The sequence below is a fragment of the Eublepharis macularius genome, chromosome 9, assembly GCF_028583425.1.
Source record: "Eublepharis macularius isolate TG4126 chromosome 9, MPM_Emac_v1.0, whole genome shotgun sequence".
Taxonomy (NCBI): Eukaryota; Metazoa; Chordata; class Lepidosauria; order Squamata; family Eublepharidae; genus Eublepharis; species Eublepharis macularius.
Window position 1 is genome coordinate 44,924,831 of NC_072798.1, and position 19,034 is coordinate 44,943,864.

A 19,034-nucleotide genomic window follows, 5' to 3' on the forward strand; every position below is an offset into this window, starting at 1 on the left:
AAGATTGTGAGTCCTGATGAAGCCTGGTTTGTGTGTTAGGTGCAGCCCTGCTTCAGATGGTGCTGCTTTCAGGAGCTTATTTATGCCTTTCATACTCATCTCTGAAACTGGTTCTGACGTAAATGCTTCTTTCTTTTCTATGTGTTGTGTTCATTGAAAGTATTTTCATAAAGCAGAAGAGCTGGACTGAGGATGAATGCCATATTTGTAGGAGATATGATTATCTCACTGAATAGTTTTCTCTCAGGCTAACTTTATATTATTTTGACATCAATACCTAGTGATTTTAAATTTTATGTAAACAAAGTTATATAAAATGTTTCAACAAATTCTATAAAGGTCAAGTAAGGGCTATTGTTTCATCCTTTGGTTCTCACTGTTACTTAATAAAACAAATTTGCAAAATATGTCATGTGATACTTTTCTTTCACACCCCAAATACTTCATTTACCAACAAATGTATAATTGTGGGACCCAAACAAATGTTAAGTAATAATAATACTTATGCAATTGATGCATAAGTAACAGGCTTTTGAATAATGTTGTAGTTTGTCTGCTAATATTTATTTGGTAAGTAATAATAATAAATGAATAATAACTGCTCTTATATACCACTATTCTAGACAGATTAGTGCTTCACTCAGAGAAGTGAACAAAGTCAGTGTTATTATCCCCACAATACAGCTAGAGAGATGGTGCTGAGAGGAGTGGCTTACCGAAGGCCACCTGCTGAGCTCATGGCAGTAGGGGGGTCTGAACCATTGCTGAGTCGCAGCCCAGTGACTTAACTACTATGCTACAGCAGCATCAGACTATCAGTCACTGGTTTTGTGATACTTTATTTAATAATTACTTTAGAATTTTAGAACTGCTGTAGTTATCCCTTTTCTGTAGCTTTTAAAAAGGTTTTTTTTCCCCTGGAGCCCTGTTCAGTTACTATGATCTTGGTGATCCAACTGTGCAGACCTCCTTCTTGGATACACACCTTAACGTGGTTAGGGGAGTTGAGTGTTTCAGTGAAGCTGAGAGCAATATCTTTAGGAGTTTAGATCTGGTCAAGCATCTAAACTCCTAGCAGAGTCAATCAAGGCTGGATGGTCAACCATTAGACACTAGACTAAGATATAACCACCTGCTTCAGGAATTAATGGTCCCATCAGCAGAAAAGATTTGATCATTCATGTTGTGATGGGACATAGGAATCCTTGAAGGATAACTACTGGGCAGCAGTGATAGTGGAGGATCTTTCTTAGACAACAGCAGTGACATTTCAACTAATATTGGTTAGTACTGTGCAGAAGAAAGCAATGGTAAACCACTTCTGATAACCTCTTAACCTCGAAAACCCTTTGATGAGACAACTCAAAACAAAAGAAGATATAGTGCTAGAAGACAGCACTCCCAGTTTGGAAGGCATTTGGTTGGTTACTGGGAAAGAGCAGACGACAAATACAAAAAGCGCTGTTTTTAATTATAGGACTGGATTAAAGCTGAAAGGATCTCCAGATGTTGATGTGAATAGATGCAAAAGGAAAATGCAAACATATAATAGGAACATGGAAAGTGAGACGTATGAATCCAGGTAATCTTGAAATCATAAAATGAGAAATGCAATGTTTAAACATTGTAATCCTGGTGAATGAACTAAAGTGAACTAGATTAGGATATCTTCAGTCAGAAAAATACAAAGTGGTTTTACTCTGGAAATGACGAATTCGGAAGAAATTGTATTGCTCTAATAGTAAGTGAAGACATAGCCCAAGTGATCAAGCAATTGGGAGAAACAAATCACCTGGAGCAAATGGGATATCATTGACACTATTTCAAGCTACAGAAACTGAGTGCATCCAAATCTTAACAACATGTCAACAAATATGAAAAACAAAAGAATGGTTCACAGACTAGAAATGCTCAATCTACATTCCAGTTCTGAAAGATTGCAGCTATTAGTGGACCATCACATTAATTTCCCACACAAAATGATGCTCAGAACAAAGTTGTGAAAGTTGGACAATGAAGAAAGCTGGCAGGAAGAAAATTGATTGATGTAGTATTGGAGAGAGTTTTACAGATACCATGGACGCCAAAAAGACAAATAAGTGGGTTCTAGATCAAATCAAGCCTGAATTCTCCCTAAAAACTAAACTGAGGCTATTGTACTTTGGTCACATAATGAGAAGACCTGACTCAGTGGAATAGACAATAATGCTTGGGAAAGTTGAAGACAGTAGGAAAAGAGGAAGACCAAAAATGAGATGGCTTGACTCATCAAAGGAAGCGCGGCCTCTGGTTTGCAAGATCTGAGGAAGTCTACTAATGATAGGATAATTTGGAGATCATTAATTCATAGGGTTGCCATAAGTTAGAAATGACTTGATAGCACATAAACACACACATAGCTGTGAATGTGAGGATATTGTGCTATGAGCAATCCTCTTGATACGAATGGTTGCCATTTGTGTTCGTAGAATATATATATTTTCTACTTTCAGTACACACACTGGTAAATTAGTGCAAGTATATTAGGACTGTGGTTAGCACATTCTCCACATGCAAATTATTACTGCTGAACAGGGCTTGTTTCAAGCAAAGTTTTGTTTCTAATTGCTTTTCTGGTTGTGAGGCTCCTCCCTTGCTAGTGCTTCCACCTGACAGCCTGCCATCCTTCCAGCTCTCCTGGCAGATGTCCTCTGGCCTCAGATGGGCAGGGAAGGGGGTTGCACCACCTTGTTTCTTCTCCTACCCTGGGAGTGACAGCACACTCCAGCTGCATCTCCCTGCAATCCTCCTCAGCCTTCACAGGAACCTGACTTTAAAGGCCTCCCCTTGTCCCACCTCCTTGAATATTCTCCCAATTGCTACCCAGCCTCCCTGAGTGGCCCTTCTCTCAGCCTATCTGATGGGAGGACTGTTAGATTCTGCAGTTTCCTGGCCCCACCCACTCCATCCTAGCCCAGAGCACGACATTTCCTCTGTTCTCTGACTGGCTCACCCCTGCTGCTTCTGGAGCCTCTTCAACGGCTCCCTTAGTAGCTTGGGGCCTGTGCATGCCTGGCTTGTGCTGTTGGCAATCTCCTGTAGGCCTGACTGAGATGAAGCTGCTTGGGCAACTGCAGGAGAAGGGTGAGTCTGCTGGAGTGGCTGCAGGCTGGTCCTCAGGGTTGTGCTTAGGTGTCAGCTGCTGCTGGCCTAAGGATAAGAGAGGCCCAGGAGTCTGTAAAAGCACCTGTAGCTGAGGTACTGCCAGAGGTGGCACTGCAGGGCCTGAGGACAGTGCCTTCTGCTGCCCGGCTGGTGGGAAGGGCGGACAGGAGGACGGCATCGCTGGACATTGGTGAAAAATCAAACATATTTTCTGTGCAATTTGTTGTCTCCTTGTTGATATGAATACTTCATCATTTCTCTAGATACATAGAATAACTGGATTTTCTACATCCTGATTTTAACTTTCCTATGAAATGTGAATATATTGTATGAAATAGTGCCACTGTTTATACAAGAAAGTGTGCTACTTTTTAAAAGATGTCTCTGTAAACTTGTATTCATCTACCCTATGACACTGTTTATGGAAATGTCCTTGACACTGTATGGAAATACTTACACTTGTCCTTGCTCCTGATTGTACTGATCTCACACTATGTAAACTGCCTTGAGTCTCAGTGAGAAAAGTGGAGAATGAATAAATAAATAAATAAATAATTTTTTCAGTGTTCATTGCTGATTAGTAAAGAATAACAATTGTAATGCTACTTTACCAAGAACAATCTATGAAGGGGAAAGAGTTTCTGATTGTGGATCACCCTATGGAACTTAACCTATGTGCATGAAAGGCTATTACAATGGAAATAAAGAAAGAGATGAAAATATTGTTAAGCATTACCTGGTGCTGCTGCATTGCACCTCTACCATCAAACAGATGTTAGTGGTGCCAGTAACCTGCTGAGATGGTAGAGTGAATATAGATACAACTTTTCTTCCTGCCTGGACAGCATTGATAATCTCTTCCAGGGTGGGACGTACAGAGACTGCAGATCATATTATCAGTGCTGTCAGGGAGGGAAGGTCATGGTGAGACAAGGGCAACACATTCTTAATGAAGCTGCAAGTGTCATATAATAAAGGGTTAAATAAGTAAGTCTGAGCATATCTCAATGGTGCTGACCAGCTGGTTGGTGTGATGGATGATAACTACTTCCCATTGCATAGATACAAAAACAGTACAAAAAACTCAAACCCCATTTTGTTTTTAATAGTATGTATATTAACAATTTGAGAACTTAGGGGATCAATTTGAAAAAATGGATATTGTACACAGAAGATACATTGTGATTGTTACAGTAGCCATATATTCAGGTTCTTTTTAAAAAAAGAGCCATTCTGATGAATTCCTCTGGAAAACTATAATCTGGATGCTTTTATAAAGAAGGCCCTGTTCTTTATTCAAATTGAATTTGGGCATATTTTACAAGGGTCCTCATGGAATTATAGTTTGGGTGCCATTGCACATGAATGTGCACACATGGATGCGACCTTTCTGTGACTGATTGAATTTTTGCCCTGAGAGGGCAAGGATGTATGGATGATACCATTTCTAGCTAGCATGAGGATAGAATACTGGAGAAGATCAGATGGAGAGATGGAGTGGAGTAGAATGGGTGAATATCTTTCCGTGTTATTTGTATACATTACCATTATAATGGGCTAAATAGAGATAATTTCCTGTGGGTGACTATGTGGTTTGTGGCCAGGAGTTGTGGTGGTTGATCTCTTTGATCCATTAGCTGGATTCTGATGTGTAGCCTTGTTTTGGAGGTGGAAATGGGGCATTACTTTCTGTGCGGACAGCCCTTCCATAGGTGCATCTTTCCTATGTCCTGCATAATTCTGCAGGGCATGTGAAAACTGTTGCTGTAGGGATGCTGCTTTTTAAAAGATTTATATTTTCTTATTTTTTTTCTATGCTGGATTAAAAAAAATTAAAAAGAGTCCAGTAGCACCTTTAAGACTAACCAATTTTATTTTATCATAAGCTTTCGAGAATCAAGTTCTCTTCGTCAGATGCCAGGCATCTGACGAAGAGAACTTGATTCTCGAAAGCTTATGCTAAAATAAAATTGGTTAGTCTTAAAGGTGCTACTGGACTCTTTTTGATTTTGCTACCACAGACTAACATGGCTAACTTCTCTGCATCTAAAAAAAATTAAATGATTGGAAAGGAAAATGGAGAGAAAAGGGGAGAAATGGAAAGGAAGGGGGAGAAAATGGAAGGGAGGGGAAGGGAGTGGCTGGATAGATGACAGTGACCAATCACAATGAAGTGGGCTGGAAGAGGGTGGGAGGGGGGCAGAAGAGGGTGGAATGCTAGAAGACAAAATAAAAAAGTGTATATGAGGAAACAGCAGACTGGAAAATAAAAAGTTGGGGTATAAGTGGTTCCAGCAAAGCCGTGGAAAAGTTGCATAGTGGTGGAGTGACTACTTATGGTGGCCAATTGGGTACAGATGATCAAGAAAAAAAACACTGCAGTACGGGAACTGAACTAGCAAAATTGGCCTGTGCAGAAGGGGTTTGAGTTACTTTGCAATCAGTTACTCTATCTCATCCTAGCCTACCTGACATATGAGTAAGATGGTAGTGATCTCCTTAGAGGAAGAGTGCAATGAAAATAGATAAACTGAAGCATGCCGAGTTTTTTTCTGGATTGTGTATGCCTGCCTAGCTCATTCTTTTGACTAATACCTTTGATTTTAAAAATTGTGTCTGCCTTTTTGATTTAAAGTGCTTTGAATATATTTTAATAAGTTACATTGAAACTGTTTTTGCTACTTGATTGAAATGGTATTTGCATTTCATTATTTACATAAATATATATATTTACATTTAACTAACTATAGTATTTTTATGTTTTTTCTCTAACATTATGCATATTTTACAGTAAACATTTATACACTGTACTTTTCATTGCATATTACTGTTATGTTAATTTGAAAATTCAATAGAAAATGTCCTGATAAGAAATAAATATTTCTGAATTTCTTTGTATAAAATACACCCATGCGCTCATTTCATTACATGTACACCTACAAGTAAAAAAAATTCATTTCAGTCAGGATTCAGGTTTCAGGGATACCATAAAAATTCAGTATCCCTAAAATCTGGGTCAGATTCTCTAATCCAGTTCAATAGGATTATAGAATCCCGAATTTATCCAACCATTATTCCCTGTGGGGAAAAATATGGGGGGAGGGGCTGAGAGGCATTTTTCAAGCACACTAAACTTGCAAGGAACCTACTCCTTCCAGTCCACTAAAGACTCCTCTAAGTTTCAGGAAGTTTTACCTCCACTGAGAGCTACAACACACTCAATATATCCTTCAACAGAGCCTGTGGGGTAACAGTCACTGCAGGTGTTCTATTCTGTTACAGCATACTGCTGTACAGAATACTGCTGTTACAGCATACATTGGTGCTCATCAGTGCAGACTGTACTTTTCCAATGGATAGCCATATCCCACCATCTGGAGTCTGGCAACCCTTTTTCTACTTGATTTGAAAACATATCACATTTTGAAGAATTCTATTAGCATTAGCTTACTTACAGCAACTAGGAGCAAAGCTTCTCCTTATCTAAGGTATATAACTTTTGGCAACATGGCTGAACTAGAAATTATTATCAGCTATTTTTTCATGTGATAATATCAACTCTAAACTGAAGCAGTTTGGTCATTTTATGATGAAGCCAATAATGTTTTCATATCAGTTTTTCCAAACTGCTAACAGTAGAATTTTTTTTAAACAAGAATTGCTGGATTCTACAAGCCTGATTGAAAACAGATTGTGTCTCATTAATAAATTATAGCATGTAGACAAAAAAAAAAGATGCTGTTCTGTTGACCCTTGATTATGCTGGATTATGATATGCATTGTTGAAGCTGATGACTACACTGTGCTCATTGTACTTGACGGGGCTGCTGTTGGTGGTGTCTTAACAGTTGCTGCTCGTCTAGACTTTTATGGAGGCAGAAGGGGTGGTGCAGTTAAAGGTATCTGTGCATTGATATGGGCACAGCTACTTTCTTCCCAACATGCGCATATGGAGTTTATCCATTGCATAGTGAGAAAAATACAAAGAATGAGATCTTTTTTATGAGACTTTGGTGGTAGAGGGTGCAGCTTTGCTCTTGTCTGCAGAGGTGGTGGAGCAAGGGATGCTGGTGGCACTTCTAAGATGACGTGCTAGAATGAGTGGTGACATTGCAATGGGAAGTCAACACTTAAAGTGCAAGCCTAAGCAGGGATACTCCAGCCTAAGCCTGTTGTTTTCAATGGCTTAGAGCGAAGAAACTCTTTTTAGGATTGCACTGATAGGCAGGCATGGTGTCAGGAGTCAGCCTGTCAGGAGTCAGCCCACTGCACTTGATGCCTTACCACTAGCTGTTGCGTCCTCCTTGGAGGATGAGAAACTGGAAGAGCTGGATGTTACCCCAAAGGAACCCTCTGCAGGGTGTCAATCAGAACAGCAGGAGTCACAGACAGAGACCGCTGAAGAAGCCTCCAAGGGAGAGGGCTCCTTTGGGGCTGAGGGAAAACCATCACAAGAGGAGCCTGCATCACAGGCCAACTAAGCAACAGAGACACCGAGAGTGAATAATAGTTGCCTATGTGTACAGCCCCAGGCTGTGCTCATTTCTGAGGCCAAGGTGCTGGAATCAAAGGAAGAGGCAACATGTGCATCTCAGCCTGTTAACTGATCAAGAGGATATAAGGAGCACACTGAGCACGGCTTGGCATGGAAGCAACCTTGTTCACCACTCCCTGCCACCTGCTTTCCTGTGTCTAGAAAACTCTTGACCCCAACCTGTGCCATGTGCCCTGAATGGTACTCTTGGTTCTCGACCCCAGCTTGGCCCTTGGACTTGCACCTGCCTGACCTGCTCTTGAACTGCCTTGCCCATGTACCAACTTGGACTGCCTGGCTTGATCTTGGACTGCCTCTGTGAGTACCAACACGGACTGTGCTACAGACTTACTGCATCTCTTGCTTCCCAGTTGCCCCCACCCAAGCCTCTCAGTGGCATGAAGTAGTCCTTGAGCACAACACATGAGTCCTCCTGGCTCTCTCCCACTGGATGTAAAACTTTTAGTCGAATGTGCAGCATCCTTGCTATTGCTTCTGGTTGTGTGTCAATGAGTCTTCTTCCATCTTGATGAAGGAGACTTCTGTCTTCTGTATTATTTTTGGACTTTGAGGTTTGTACTAGGGATTTGACTGCATCTTCTACAGCTGCAGAGAGATTTAGAAGACTCTTGACAGCTCCTAAGTACTCTGAAACTTCTGTAGCAATGCCATGGTGTTCTCCACATTGATGTTACAATCTTAAAGCCACTTTTCCTAAGAGTTGGCCCAACTGAATATCAGGGCAGGAAAAAAAGCATTTAGATAATGATGAGGTGGGGGGCAACAGGATAATGTGATTTTTAAAAAAGGACTCATGAAAATTAATTCCAATAGAGAAAATAGCTAGAAGTACAAAATAATGCCAGCATTATTTTGTACTTCTAATGCTCACACTGTGGTCCAGTTGTATTGTAATAGAGAAAATAGTAACAATATTGGGATGGGTGGAATGTTTGGAGAAATACCAGCAAGGGACCTTTAGGAGCATGCACTCTAATCATGGTCTACTTGGAGAACAATGTAGTGTCAATTTAAAAAAAACACGGGGTGCAAAAGATGGTGCTTGAATAGTTCATAAATGCGATTTCAATGGTTTAATAATATTAGTTTATTCAAGCAGTATGAGACAACTATCTAAATTGCATATTCATTTTAAATAGTTTCTGTAAAATGTCTCAGCGATCATTAAGGGTTGACAGTAAGTGACTTCTATGCATGAGTCTAAACAAAGCTGCCTCTGTGAGCCTATTTGCTGCATGCAGCCTGAGCATGCACAGAGACCTGTTAAGCATTCCAGTGATTCAAGAAATGCTGCGGGAAATAGCACTCATTTCAGATATCACTACATAATTGTGAAATGTGGCAGCACTCATCATGAGTGCTCCTGAAGGTGCTCCTAAATTCTTTTAAAAGTCTTCGATTATGGTGCTGCCATCATCTCCCCAACTAGTACAATAGACAAAAAGTTGTATTTTATCAAGTCTGAGGTTTGGTCCATGAAGTACATTGATTGTCTTCGTCCTTCTGTGCAGCCCCACATTGGGGACTGCGCAGGCGCAGGCCAGCCGCGGAAAAGATTTTTCTAGCTTTTAGAGATGTGAAGGGGACGTTCGCATCCACCGCGCATGCGCGCCGGTGTTCCCGCCAATTTTGAATGCATATATATCCGAACGTCCCCGGCATTCCCTCAGTTCCTTTTTCGCCGCCATCGAAAAGGTTCTTATTGTCTAGCGTTAGTTGTCTCTCAGCGTCTCTTCGGAGTTCTTTGATCGTTTTCTTCTGCTGTTCGGTATTTTCCTTTGTCCATCTGTCGGGAGATACCGTTCGGAATGTCTCAGACATCTTTATTTAAAAAGTGTCTGAAGTGCGGCACAAAAATGACCCACTCGGATGGCCATGAGCTCTGTCTCATCTGCCTGGGCGAGGGGCACGTCGTGGAGCGTTGTGCGGTCTGCATGTCTTTCACCCCGAAGGCGAGGAGCAATCGGAAGGCAAGGCTCCGTGCCTTCTTGTGGGATGCCAACCTTCTCCCCCCCAAGCCATCGGGTTCATCTGGAGATAGGCCCTGCTCCGCCGCTCCGTCACCGGCGCCGTCTCGTAAGTCGCCGGAGCCGCTCCCCACGGAACCGACGGGGCAACCTGTTCCGGAGGCCCGATCTGACTCCGGTTCCGTGGATCGTCCTTCGAGCCGGAAAGCTAAGAAGCGTTCCTCGTCAAAATCGAAATCCTCATCTAAAGCTTCGGCCACAGAGGCTTCTTCGGAGCCCCCGCCTAAAAAGGCCAAGGCCAAGTCGAAGGCTAAGGGCCGTGCACCATCTCCGGCTCCGCCTGTGCTACCCGGTACTCCACCCAGACCGGTCTTGATCACTGACGATGTGGTGAGTCTCCACACCCCGTCACCTCCTTGCACGCCTCCTCCGTCGGTTCCGGAGGAATTCATGCCGTTCCCCGCCTTTCTCAGAACCGTTTCAGCCATTCGAGCGTTCCCTGCCGTCCACCCCGGCGCCTTCGGAGTCCTCCGTTCCGATGCAGTCTACCTCGTCGGTTCCGGCACCGTTTTGCTGGCCTGCCCCGGTGCCCGCTCCTCTACCTCCTTGCCAGTCTGTCCCAGGGATAGGGAACATGGCCTCCTGGCAGGATTTCGTGGCCTGGTTCCAGCAGTCCATGCCCTTCCTGCAGCATCCTTCGGTTCCGCAGCCTTCCGTTCTGGCTCAGCCGATCGTGCACCCTGCGCCTGCTCCTCCTGCGGCTAGCGTGCTGGTCCATCCCTCGGTTCCTGCGCCTCGTCCTTCAGCCCCGGTCGATCGCCGGACTTCGGTTCCGACGCAAACCCCAGCAGAATTTTCAGATTCCGAGGATGAGGAGGGCCTGGCTTCCCCGTCGGAATACTCTTCGGATGTGGCTTCTGACCCTTCCCCGGATGACACCGTGGGTGAGCTTCGTTCGTCGTCCCCAAACGACGACTACAGAATGTTCACCGAGCAAATGGTGAGGATGGCCGCTGCACTGGAGATAGACGTTGCCTCCACGACCTCCAAGAGCAAGCTGCTGGAGGCATTGTATTCGGGGTCCCCCGCATCGGTGGCGTTCCCCCCTGTGGAGGATTTTGTTGACAATGCTCTGGCGCTCTGGCAGACACCGGCGTCCCTGCTGCCGACGGCAAAGAAGGTCGAGAGGTACTACCGCCTGAAGCAGGATGACTGCCCGTACCTCTTCACTCATCCTAAGCCCGCTTCTATCGTGGCGGAGGAAGGTCAGGCTCGGTTCTGATACGGTTCCTCTTCGGCTCCGGCAGACCGGGGAGGCAGGAAGCTGGATGGCATGGGCAGGAAGATCTACTCGTCTGCGTTCTTGGGATTCCGTATAGCAAATTTCCAAGCTATAATGGGATCCTATAATTTATTCCTGTGGAAACGGCTGTCCTCTTACCTCTCCGACCTCCCGGAGGATCGCCGCCACCTGGTTAAGGCCCTTCAAGCCGAGGCCATGAAGCTGTCAAAACAGCAGATGACAGCTGGCAAGGACGCCGCCGACTCTGCGGCGCGAGCGATGGCGACTTCGGTGGTCCTCCGTTGACATGCCTGGCTCTGGTCCACAGCCCTGCCACCAGAGAAGAAGGCGAAAGTGGAGGATTTCCCGTTCGAGGGGCCCCAGCTCTTCTCGGAGAAGACGGATGAATCCCTTTCCCTGATGAAGAAAAATCAGCAAACGGCCAAGTCCCTGGGAGTCGCCCCCTCAGCTCAGCCGTCGGGTCCGAGGTATCGTTATGGTCGGTTCCGATCCTACCAGACTCCTTATCAGCCTTACCAGCAGCGTCAAGGGCGTTTCTTCTCGGGCCAGTCCTATGGTCACCGATCCTATTCTACCCAGCAGCGTCATTCTTCCAGGCGCTCCGGCCGGTCCAAGGGCAGGCAACAGCCCTCTTCACCCAAGCCTTTGACCTCCGTGCAGAAGCCCTCTGTCTTCTGACTAAGCCTGAACGCTCCCCTGTTGGCCTCTGAGGACTCTCCCTCTACTGCCTGGTTCTTGGACAGGCTTCGGCCTTTTTTGCCCTGTTGGCAACTTGTTACCTCTGACACTTGGGTCCTGTCTATTGTGGCCCATGGTTACAAATTGTTGTTTTCTGATGCACCTCCCCTTTCTCTCCCTTCCCGCTGTTCTCCATGTTGTGATGTTGTGTTACACAATAATGTTATAGAGTTGGTGAACAAAGGTGCTGTCCAGGTGGTCAATGTCGCTACTTCCCCTTGGGGATTTTACTCGAGGTACTTCCTGGTGGATAAGAAGGATGGAGGTTCCCGGCCCATTTTGGACCTTAGGGGCCTCAACAGTTATTTAAAGGTTGAAAAATTTCGGATGTTGACCCTGGCACGGGTCATAGAGCTCCTGGAGGTTGGCGTTTGGCTAGCTATTCTAGACTTGAAGGACGCCTACTTCCATATCTCCATTTTCGAGGGCCACAGAAAATACCTGCGGTTTGTCTATGGGGATTCTGTGTATGAATATACGGTGTTGCCCTTTGGGCTGGCCTCTGCACCCAGGGTCTTCACGAAGTGCATGGCCACCATGGTGGCATATCTACGGTCCAGGGGATGCTTTATCTACCCATACCTGGATGACTGGCTCCTGGTGGGACCCTCAGCTGACTCTCTCCATGCCCATATTGCCCTCACTTTGTCTGTACTGGCTAGGTTGGGCTTGGTGGTTAATGGGGATAAGTCTATCCTAACTCCGGGCACAGCCATTAGGTTTATTGGGGTTCATCTCGACTCACCACGGGGCAGAGCCTACCTGCCCCCGGATCGCCTGACCAGGCTTTCCTTCTTAGCCCGTCATTTCCTGCATAACCGTTTCCAAACTGCCCTTTTGATCCAAACGTTGTTGGGCCTTATGGCCTCCTCCACAGGGGTAGTTTTTTTCGCACGCCTGCATATGAGGCCTCTGCAAAATTGGTTTGTCCGGAGGTACAACCCCCTTACTATGGGCCGGCATCAGAAGTTCTCCATTCCCAGGGTGGTGCAGCGCTCTCTGGCCTGGTGGACTGTCCCTGAGAACCTGTCCGAAGGTTGTCCTTTTGGCCCTTTCCTGGCAGAGGTCACCGTCTTTACTGACGCCTCCAACTTGGGATGGGGAGGGCGTTGTGGGCAGCTTTCAGCCCAAGGTGTCTGGTCCCCAGCTGAGGCATCCATGCACATTAACCTTTTGGAGCTTAGAGCGATCCGTTACTCCCTTGCTTCTTTTGCAGATGTCATTCGGAACAGGAGGGTTCAGGTCCTGTCGGACAATACCACAGCCTGCTATTACCTCAACAAGCAGGGAGGAACGGTCTCGCTCAAGCTCTGCAGGGAAGCAACGACTCTCTGGAAGTGGGCCATGGTCAACAACGTCCTTCCCAGGGCCGTTCACATTGCCGGGGAGCTCAACACCGCAGCAGACACACTGAGCAGGGTGTTTCTACCTCAGCACGAGTGGTCCCTCAACAGGGTTTACCTCCACCAGGTCTTCCGCACATGGGGTACACCACTCATCGACCTCTTCGCCACGGCCCACAACAAGCAGGCCCCGCTGTTCTGCTCCCGGGCCGGAATTGGCCGTCACTCCCTAGGGGATGCCTTTCAGATACCCTGGTCCCCGGGGCTCTTTTATGCCTTCCCGCCCTTTCCGCTCCTGCACAAGGTCCTCTCCAGGATGAGGGCCTTCAACACCCACTGTATCCTGATTGCCCCACAGTGGCCTCACCAGGATTGGTTCCCTCTCTTACTCTCCCTTTCACGGGGACGGTGCCTAGTACTACCACCGGCCCCGGACCTATTAACCAGGGATGGGGTCAGGCACCACAATGTGGCAGTTCTGAGCCTGGCTGCCTGGCTCCTGTGCGCTCCGGAGTAGGCCTCTCCTCGGAGGTTCTTAAAGTCATTCTAAATGCCCGGAAGCCGTCAACCAGGTTATCCTACCAGAGGAAGTGGTCACGTTTTTCCCGGTGGCTGGCCCCAAAAGGGGTCTCTCCCTTTGATTGCCCCTTACCTATGGTTCTCGACTATCTCCTATATTTGTGCTCACAGGGTCTTGCCTTCTCGAGCATTAAAGTCCACATGGCTGCGGTCTCTGCTTTCCATGGGCAGATTGATGGGAAGACCGTTTTTACACACTGGCTTTCCAAGCAGTTCCTAAAGGGCCTTTTCAAGACCTTCCCTCCTAGGGCCCCGCCGATTCCTCAGTGGAGTCTGTCCCTGGTTCTCTCCCGGCTGATGCTCCGGCCCTTTGAGCCTCTGTCCACCTGTCCTTTGCCTTTGCTCACACAAAAGGTAGCCTTTCTGGTGGCAATCACATCCTCTAGACGTGTTGGGGAGCTGTCTGCCCTGCGGTGCGACCCTCCCTTCCTGCAGTTTTTCCCTGGTACGGTCATGCTCCACACTAGCATGGAGTTTCTACCCAAGGTGGTCTCCAAATTTCACCTGCAGCAAAAGGTGTTCCTCCCTTTTTTCCAACACCCTCATCCCCAGGGGAACGGGCGCTACACACATTGGATGTAAAGTGTGCTTTATTGTTTTATTTACATCGCACCAAATGTTTCAGGAAATCTCCTGCTCTGTTTTTGTGTTACTCTGGCCCTCACAAGGGCTCACCTGCTTCTGCCCAGTCCATCTCTCGCTGGATTGTTTCTACAATTAAACTTTGTTATCAGCAAGCTGGAGTCCAGTGCCCCTTGTTGGTTACTGCTCATTCCACTCGAGTGCAAGCTGCTTCTGCTGCCTTCCTGCGAGGAGTGCCGCTCCGGGACGTCTGCCAAGCTGCGACGTGGTCCACTGCAGACACTTTCATCAAGCACTATTCTGTGGACATGAATGCACGGCGTGAATCAGCTGTTGGCACGGCTGTCCTGCATTCTTTGTTCCAGTAGACACTCACACCCGCCCCCATTGGTGAGATGCTAATTATTCTCCCAATGTGGGGCTGCACAGAAGGACGAGGATGATAAACAGGGTTTCTCACCTGTAACTGTTGATCGTCGAGTCTCTTCTGTGCAGACACACATTCCTTCCCACCTACCCCGCTGTGAGTGCTTGGTTAACTGAGTTGGTTCTCCGGCGGCTCAGGTGAACTGAGGGAATGCCGGGGACGTTCGGATATATATGCATTCAAAATTGGCGGGAACACTGGCGCGCATGCGCGGTGGATCCGAACGTCCCCTTCACATTTCTAAAAGCTAGAAAAATCTTTTCCGCGGCTGGCCTGCGCCTGCGCAGTCCCCAATGTGTGTCTGCACAGAAGAGACTCGACAGTTACAGGTGAGAAACCCTGTTTTTAACCTTTCTGAATCATGTCTCAGGTATGGAGGACTCTTTCTGAACATTTGTATCTAACTGCAAATGCCAGTGGCTGAATGTGGGACCTTCTACACTGAAAGCATGTACTCAGATACTGGCCGTAGCTATTTCCTTTATCCAGAACCAATTATCATCTCATTCTTTAGTTAAATCAGTAACTCTGTTGTAAAATTAAGAATTAAAAGATGATATTAAATTTCAAATTATCCTTACTGTTTTCCAGACAGAAAAAGGGAGCGCATTACATGAAGCTGCTTTATTTGGAAAAGTGGATGTGGTACGCCTTCTGCTAGAAACTGGTAAAGCATAATTATCCATGTGACACTTAGATATTTTTAATTTTGAAAAGTTACTTTTAATCTTGCAAGAACGTGGTGGTTGCTCTTCATGTAAAACCTAGAAGAATGTAACTCTCTTTAGGATTGCACTGCAATAATTTTCTGGAATAAGCCAGTTTTAATACTATTCCATGGCCAGATAAATGATGCTTCTTTGTTTTTTGTTTTTTTATAAAGTTTTTTATTTTTTTCAATATCTAACATAAAAAACTACAGAAGACTACAAAAGTATAAAAGGGAAGGGAAAGAAAAAAAGGGGAAGGGAAAACTGAGAAAAGGGAAAATCAACATACAAACACCAAACACTACACTACATGTCTTGTATTCCCTTCATACTGCAATTTTTCTTAAGAGTTAACTTTCTAATATGCTATCAGATTGGTAGGTCTTATATAATACAGATTATATTCAGGATCAGAACTTCTTCCCCCCCCCTTGCGTCTCGGTCTCAATTCTCTCTGCGCAGTTGGAGCAGCTGCGCCCGCTCTTTCCTCCCCCCCACTTTCCCCTTCAGGCTTCGAACTTTCTTCCTGCTGAAACTCCTGATGGTTGAACAAAAAATCTCTCAGCTGCACGTCCGATGTAATCTTGTAGGTTTGACCTTTATATCTGAACCAGACGCCTTCTGGAAACAGCCACTTATATTTTATATCACATTTCCTCAAGAAAGCCGCAAGTCCCTTATACTTGAATCTTCTTTTACAAGCCAAAAATGGAACATCCTTCAATATTTTAACCTTATTGCCCAAATAATCCAAGTCCACATTATACGAATTGTCTAAGATGGTGTCCCGAGTCTTCTTAGATGAAAAGTCAATAATAATCTCGCGAGGCAGCTGCCGCTTCATTGCATACTTTGAAGATGTCCGCCGGACTTCCAAAATATCGTTTTTTATCTCTTCTTTAGTTGCCTTTGCAAATGGCGCCAAAAGTCCAGACACCAAATCTTTTAAATTTTCACTTTGCTCTTCTTTTACATTTTGAAGACGCAATACCGTTTGGGCACGGTCCACTTGTAATCCTATTATTTGATTCTCCAAAAGCTTCACTTCCTTACTTGTTGCTTTCATGAGTACTGCGTTCTCGTGCGCAGACTGCTCTGCTCCGGTCGCTGTTTCTTTAATGGCTTTCACCTCGCTCTCCACTAAATCAACCTTCTGCCCCATTTCATTCAGTTTCGCTACAAAGGGCTGCACAGCATCAAAAACTGCTCGTCTCACCAGCTCTTCCAGCGTTTCCCCCTTCCCCTGTAACGTCGCCATCACTGATTTACTCATTGCTGGACTCTGCTTTCTCGTTACCATCTTAGGGGGGGGGCCGCCAACTAAGTTCCGAAACTCGGTGCAGGGGAAGAAGTCTGCGCCTTTTTAGCTTCAATTTCCACCGATCCTTCGCATATGCTTAAAAATCAGAAGGGATTAGCTTACTTACAGGTCTTCACCTTAATTCTGCTTATTGCCGTTCTCCATGGCCCGGCAGCACACGCGGTGCTGCGCAAGTCTGCCGGCCTCCGTTGGAGCAAGCGGGCAATTTACCCCCTGCATTACTTTCAGAGGGTTCTTTCCGCGGCGCCCTGGATCCAGGCTCCCTCAGTGGGAGTCCTGGAGGTTAACCCTCGCGGGTCAACCGCCCAGTCAGCCTGCTCAGATAGTTCCCCCCGGACCTGCGGAGAGGAACATCCGACATGGCCGAGAAAACGAAACCGAATCCAAATGATGCTTTGTATAGAGTAGAACTAATGACATAAATCTAATACATCTGTTTGACTAGGTGATTTCAAACTAACGTTGTTAAGGATGGTAAATAACTTCTGCCCTCAGAAAACACCACAGTATAAAAGAAATCCTAAACACTTTATTTATTTATTTATTTAATTCGATTTATATTCTGCCCTCCCTGCAATAGCAGGCTCAGGGCAGATTACACACAATATAAAACATGAAGATACACACACACACACACACACACACACACACACACACACACACACAAAAACAGAATTAAAATCACATAAGTATTATAAATATTTAAAACAGTGTGGCAGCACTTCTCAAAAAAGAAATCCACCACCCAGTCCTCTCCACAGATGTTTAACAGAGAGGCTGGGTGGAGAATACATCTGATAGGGCAGATTTTCCTCAATTTGGCCGGCGGGGAGGCCCTAGCCAGCATCAACCGTATACCTGGCGGAACAGCTCTGTCTTACAGGCCCAGCGGAAAGATAACACATCTGGCTGGGCCCTAGTCTCTTGCGGCAGAGCGTTCCACCAGGCTGGAGCCAGGACCGAGAAGGCCCTGGCTCTGGTTGACGCCAGGTGGGCCTCCTTGGGGCCAGGGATCATTAACAGCTGTTTATCGCTGGATCGAAGTGTCCTCTGGGGCTCGTATAGGGAGAGGCGGTCCCGCAGATATGTTGGTCCCAGTTCACATAGGGCTTTATAGGTCAATACCAAAACCTTGAATCTGATTCAGTACTCCACTGGTAGCCAATGCAGCTGGCGCAGTATCAGTGTTATATGTGCATAAGAAGGCACTCCGGCGATGACACGTGCTGCTGCATTTTGGACTAGTTACAATCGCTGGATCAGGTTCAAGGGACACCCTGTGTAGAGCACATTACAGTAGTCTAGCCTAGTGGAGACCATTGCTTGGACCACTGTAGTTAGGTCACGGATCAAAAGATAGGGAGCAAGCTGCCTGGTCTGCCGAAGATGGAAGAAGGAAGATCTGGCAACTGCTGCAACCTGGGCCTCCATTTTTAAGAACGCATCCAGGATCACCCCCAGGCTCCAGACAGTCCAGACAGTCTAAAGCAAAGATCACACTTACGTTGTGGTGAAGGAATGTCAGAAACACAGAAGCAGAATAAAGGTAGTTTTCACATGAGACACAAGAGTCTCTGGTTTCCGTGTTGCTGGTGTGGCTGCAGAAAAAGTGCAGCAGAAATGGGGCTTCCAGGTGCCAGCTGTCCCTGCAAATTTGCCTGCCCCAGTCCCTCAGCAGTGTCAGACTGTGGCTTACTAAAAGTTGCAATCCAGCCTATCTCTTGCAATTAGACATGAGTCCATTGGTTTCAAAAGATTTTACTGAATATAAACAACCATTATAGTCCACTGACCAAGATGCAATATCTTGGCTGGTACACGGGTATTGTTACAAATGACAGGCAAAAGTTAAGGTACAGAATAGCAAAGCCCAGCAAGTCCCATCCTCCCCCCATAGTTCTCAAAACAAACGGCTTGAAGCTGAGAGAGTGAAACTTTCCCAAGGCTGGAAAGGTTGTAGTCATAACATTCCTCTTCTTTGAGATAACTGTTACTGGACTGCTTGTCACCTGCAAAAGAAGAGTTTAAAACACTGACAGGATTAAAATAGAGTCTCTTTGGTTAGATCACATAAGGAACATAGTCAGACCTGACATTTCTGCCCCCTCTAAAATGTCCTTCCCCCAGGTTTGAGAGGGTAGAAGTTGTGAAAAGATTTTACCAATCTAGGAGCATGAACATGAATAGCCTCCACTCACTCATCAAACCCAGAATCAAAGTCCTTCCATCTGATGAGGTAAAAAAGCTTATTACGTTTGATTTTAGAGTCCAAAATTTGCTGTACCTCATAATGGATTTGGTCATCAATCAAGGTTGGTATGGGAGGAGCACGGGTATGCCATTGATCTGCTGGGGGGACCCTTTT

At 45.8% G+C, this 19,034-nt stretch overlaps 1 protein-coding gene across 1 annotated transcript in view; it reads left to right on the forward strand.

Moving 5' to 3' along the window:
- The window catches only part of ANKS1B (ankyrin repeat and sterile alpha motif domain containing 1B), an 885,134-nt gene that overhangs the window by 110,710 nt on the left and 755,390 nt on the right, over positions 1-19,034 (forward strand). Inside the window, exon 5 of the mRNA XM_054988164.1 lies at positions 15,230-15,305. Coding sequence (XP_054844139.1) covers positions 15,230-15,305 — 76 coding nt within the window. The remainder of the gene's footprint in view (positions 1-15,229; positions 15,306-19,034) is intronic.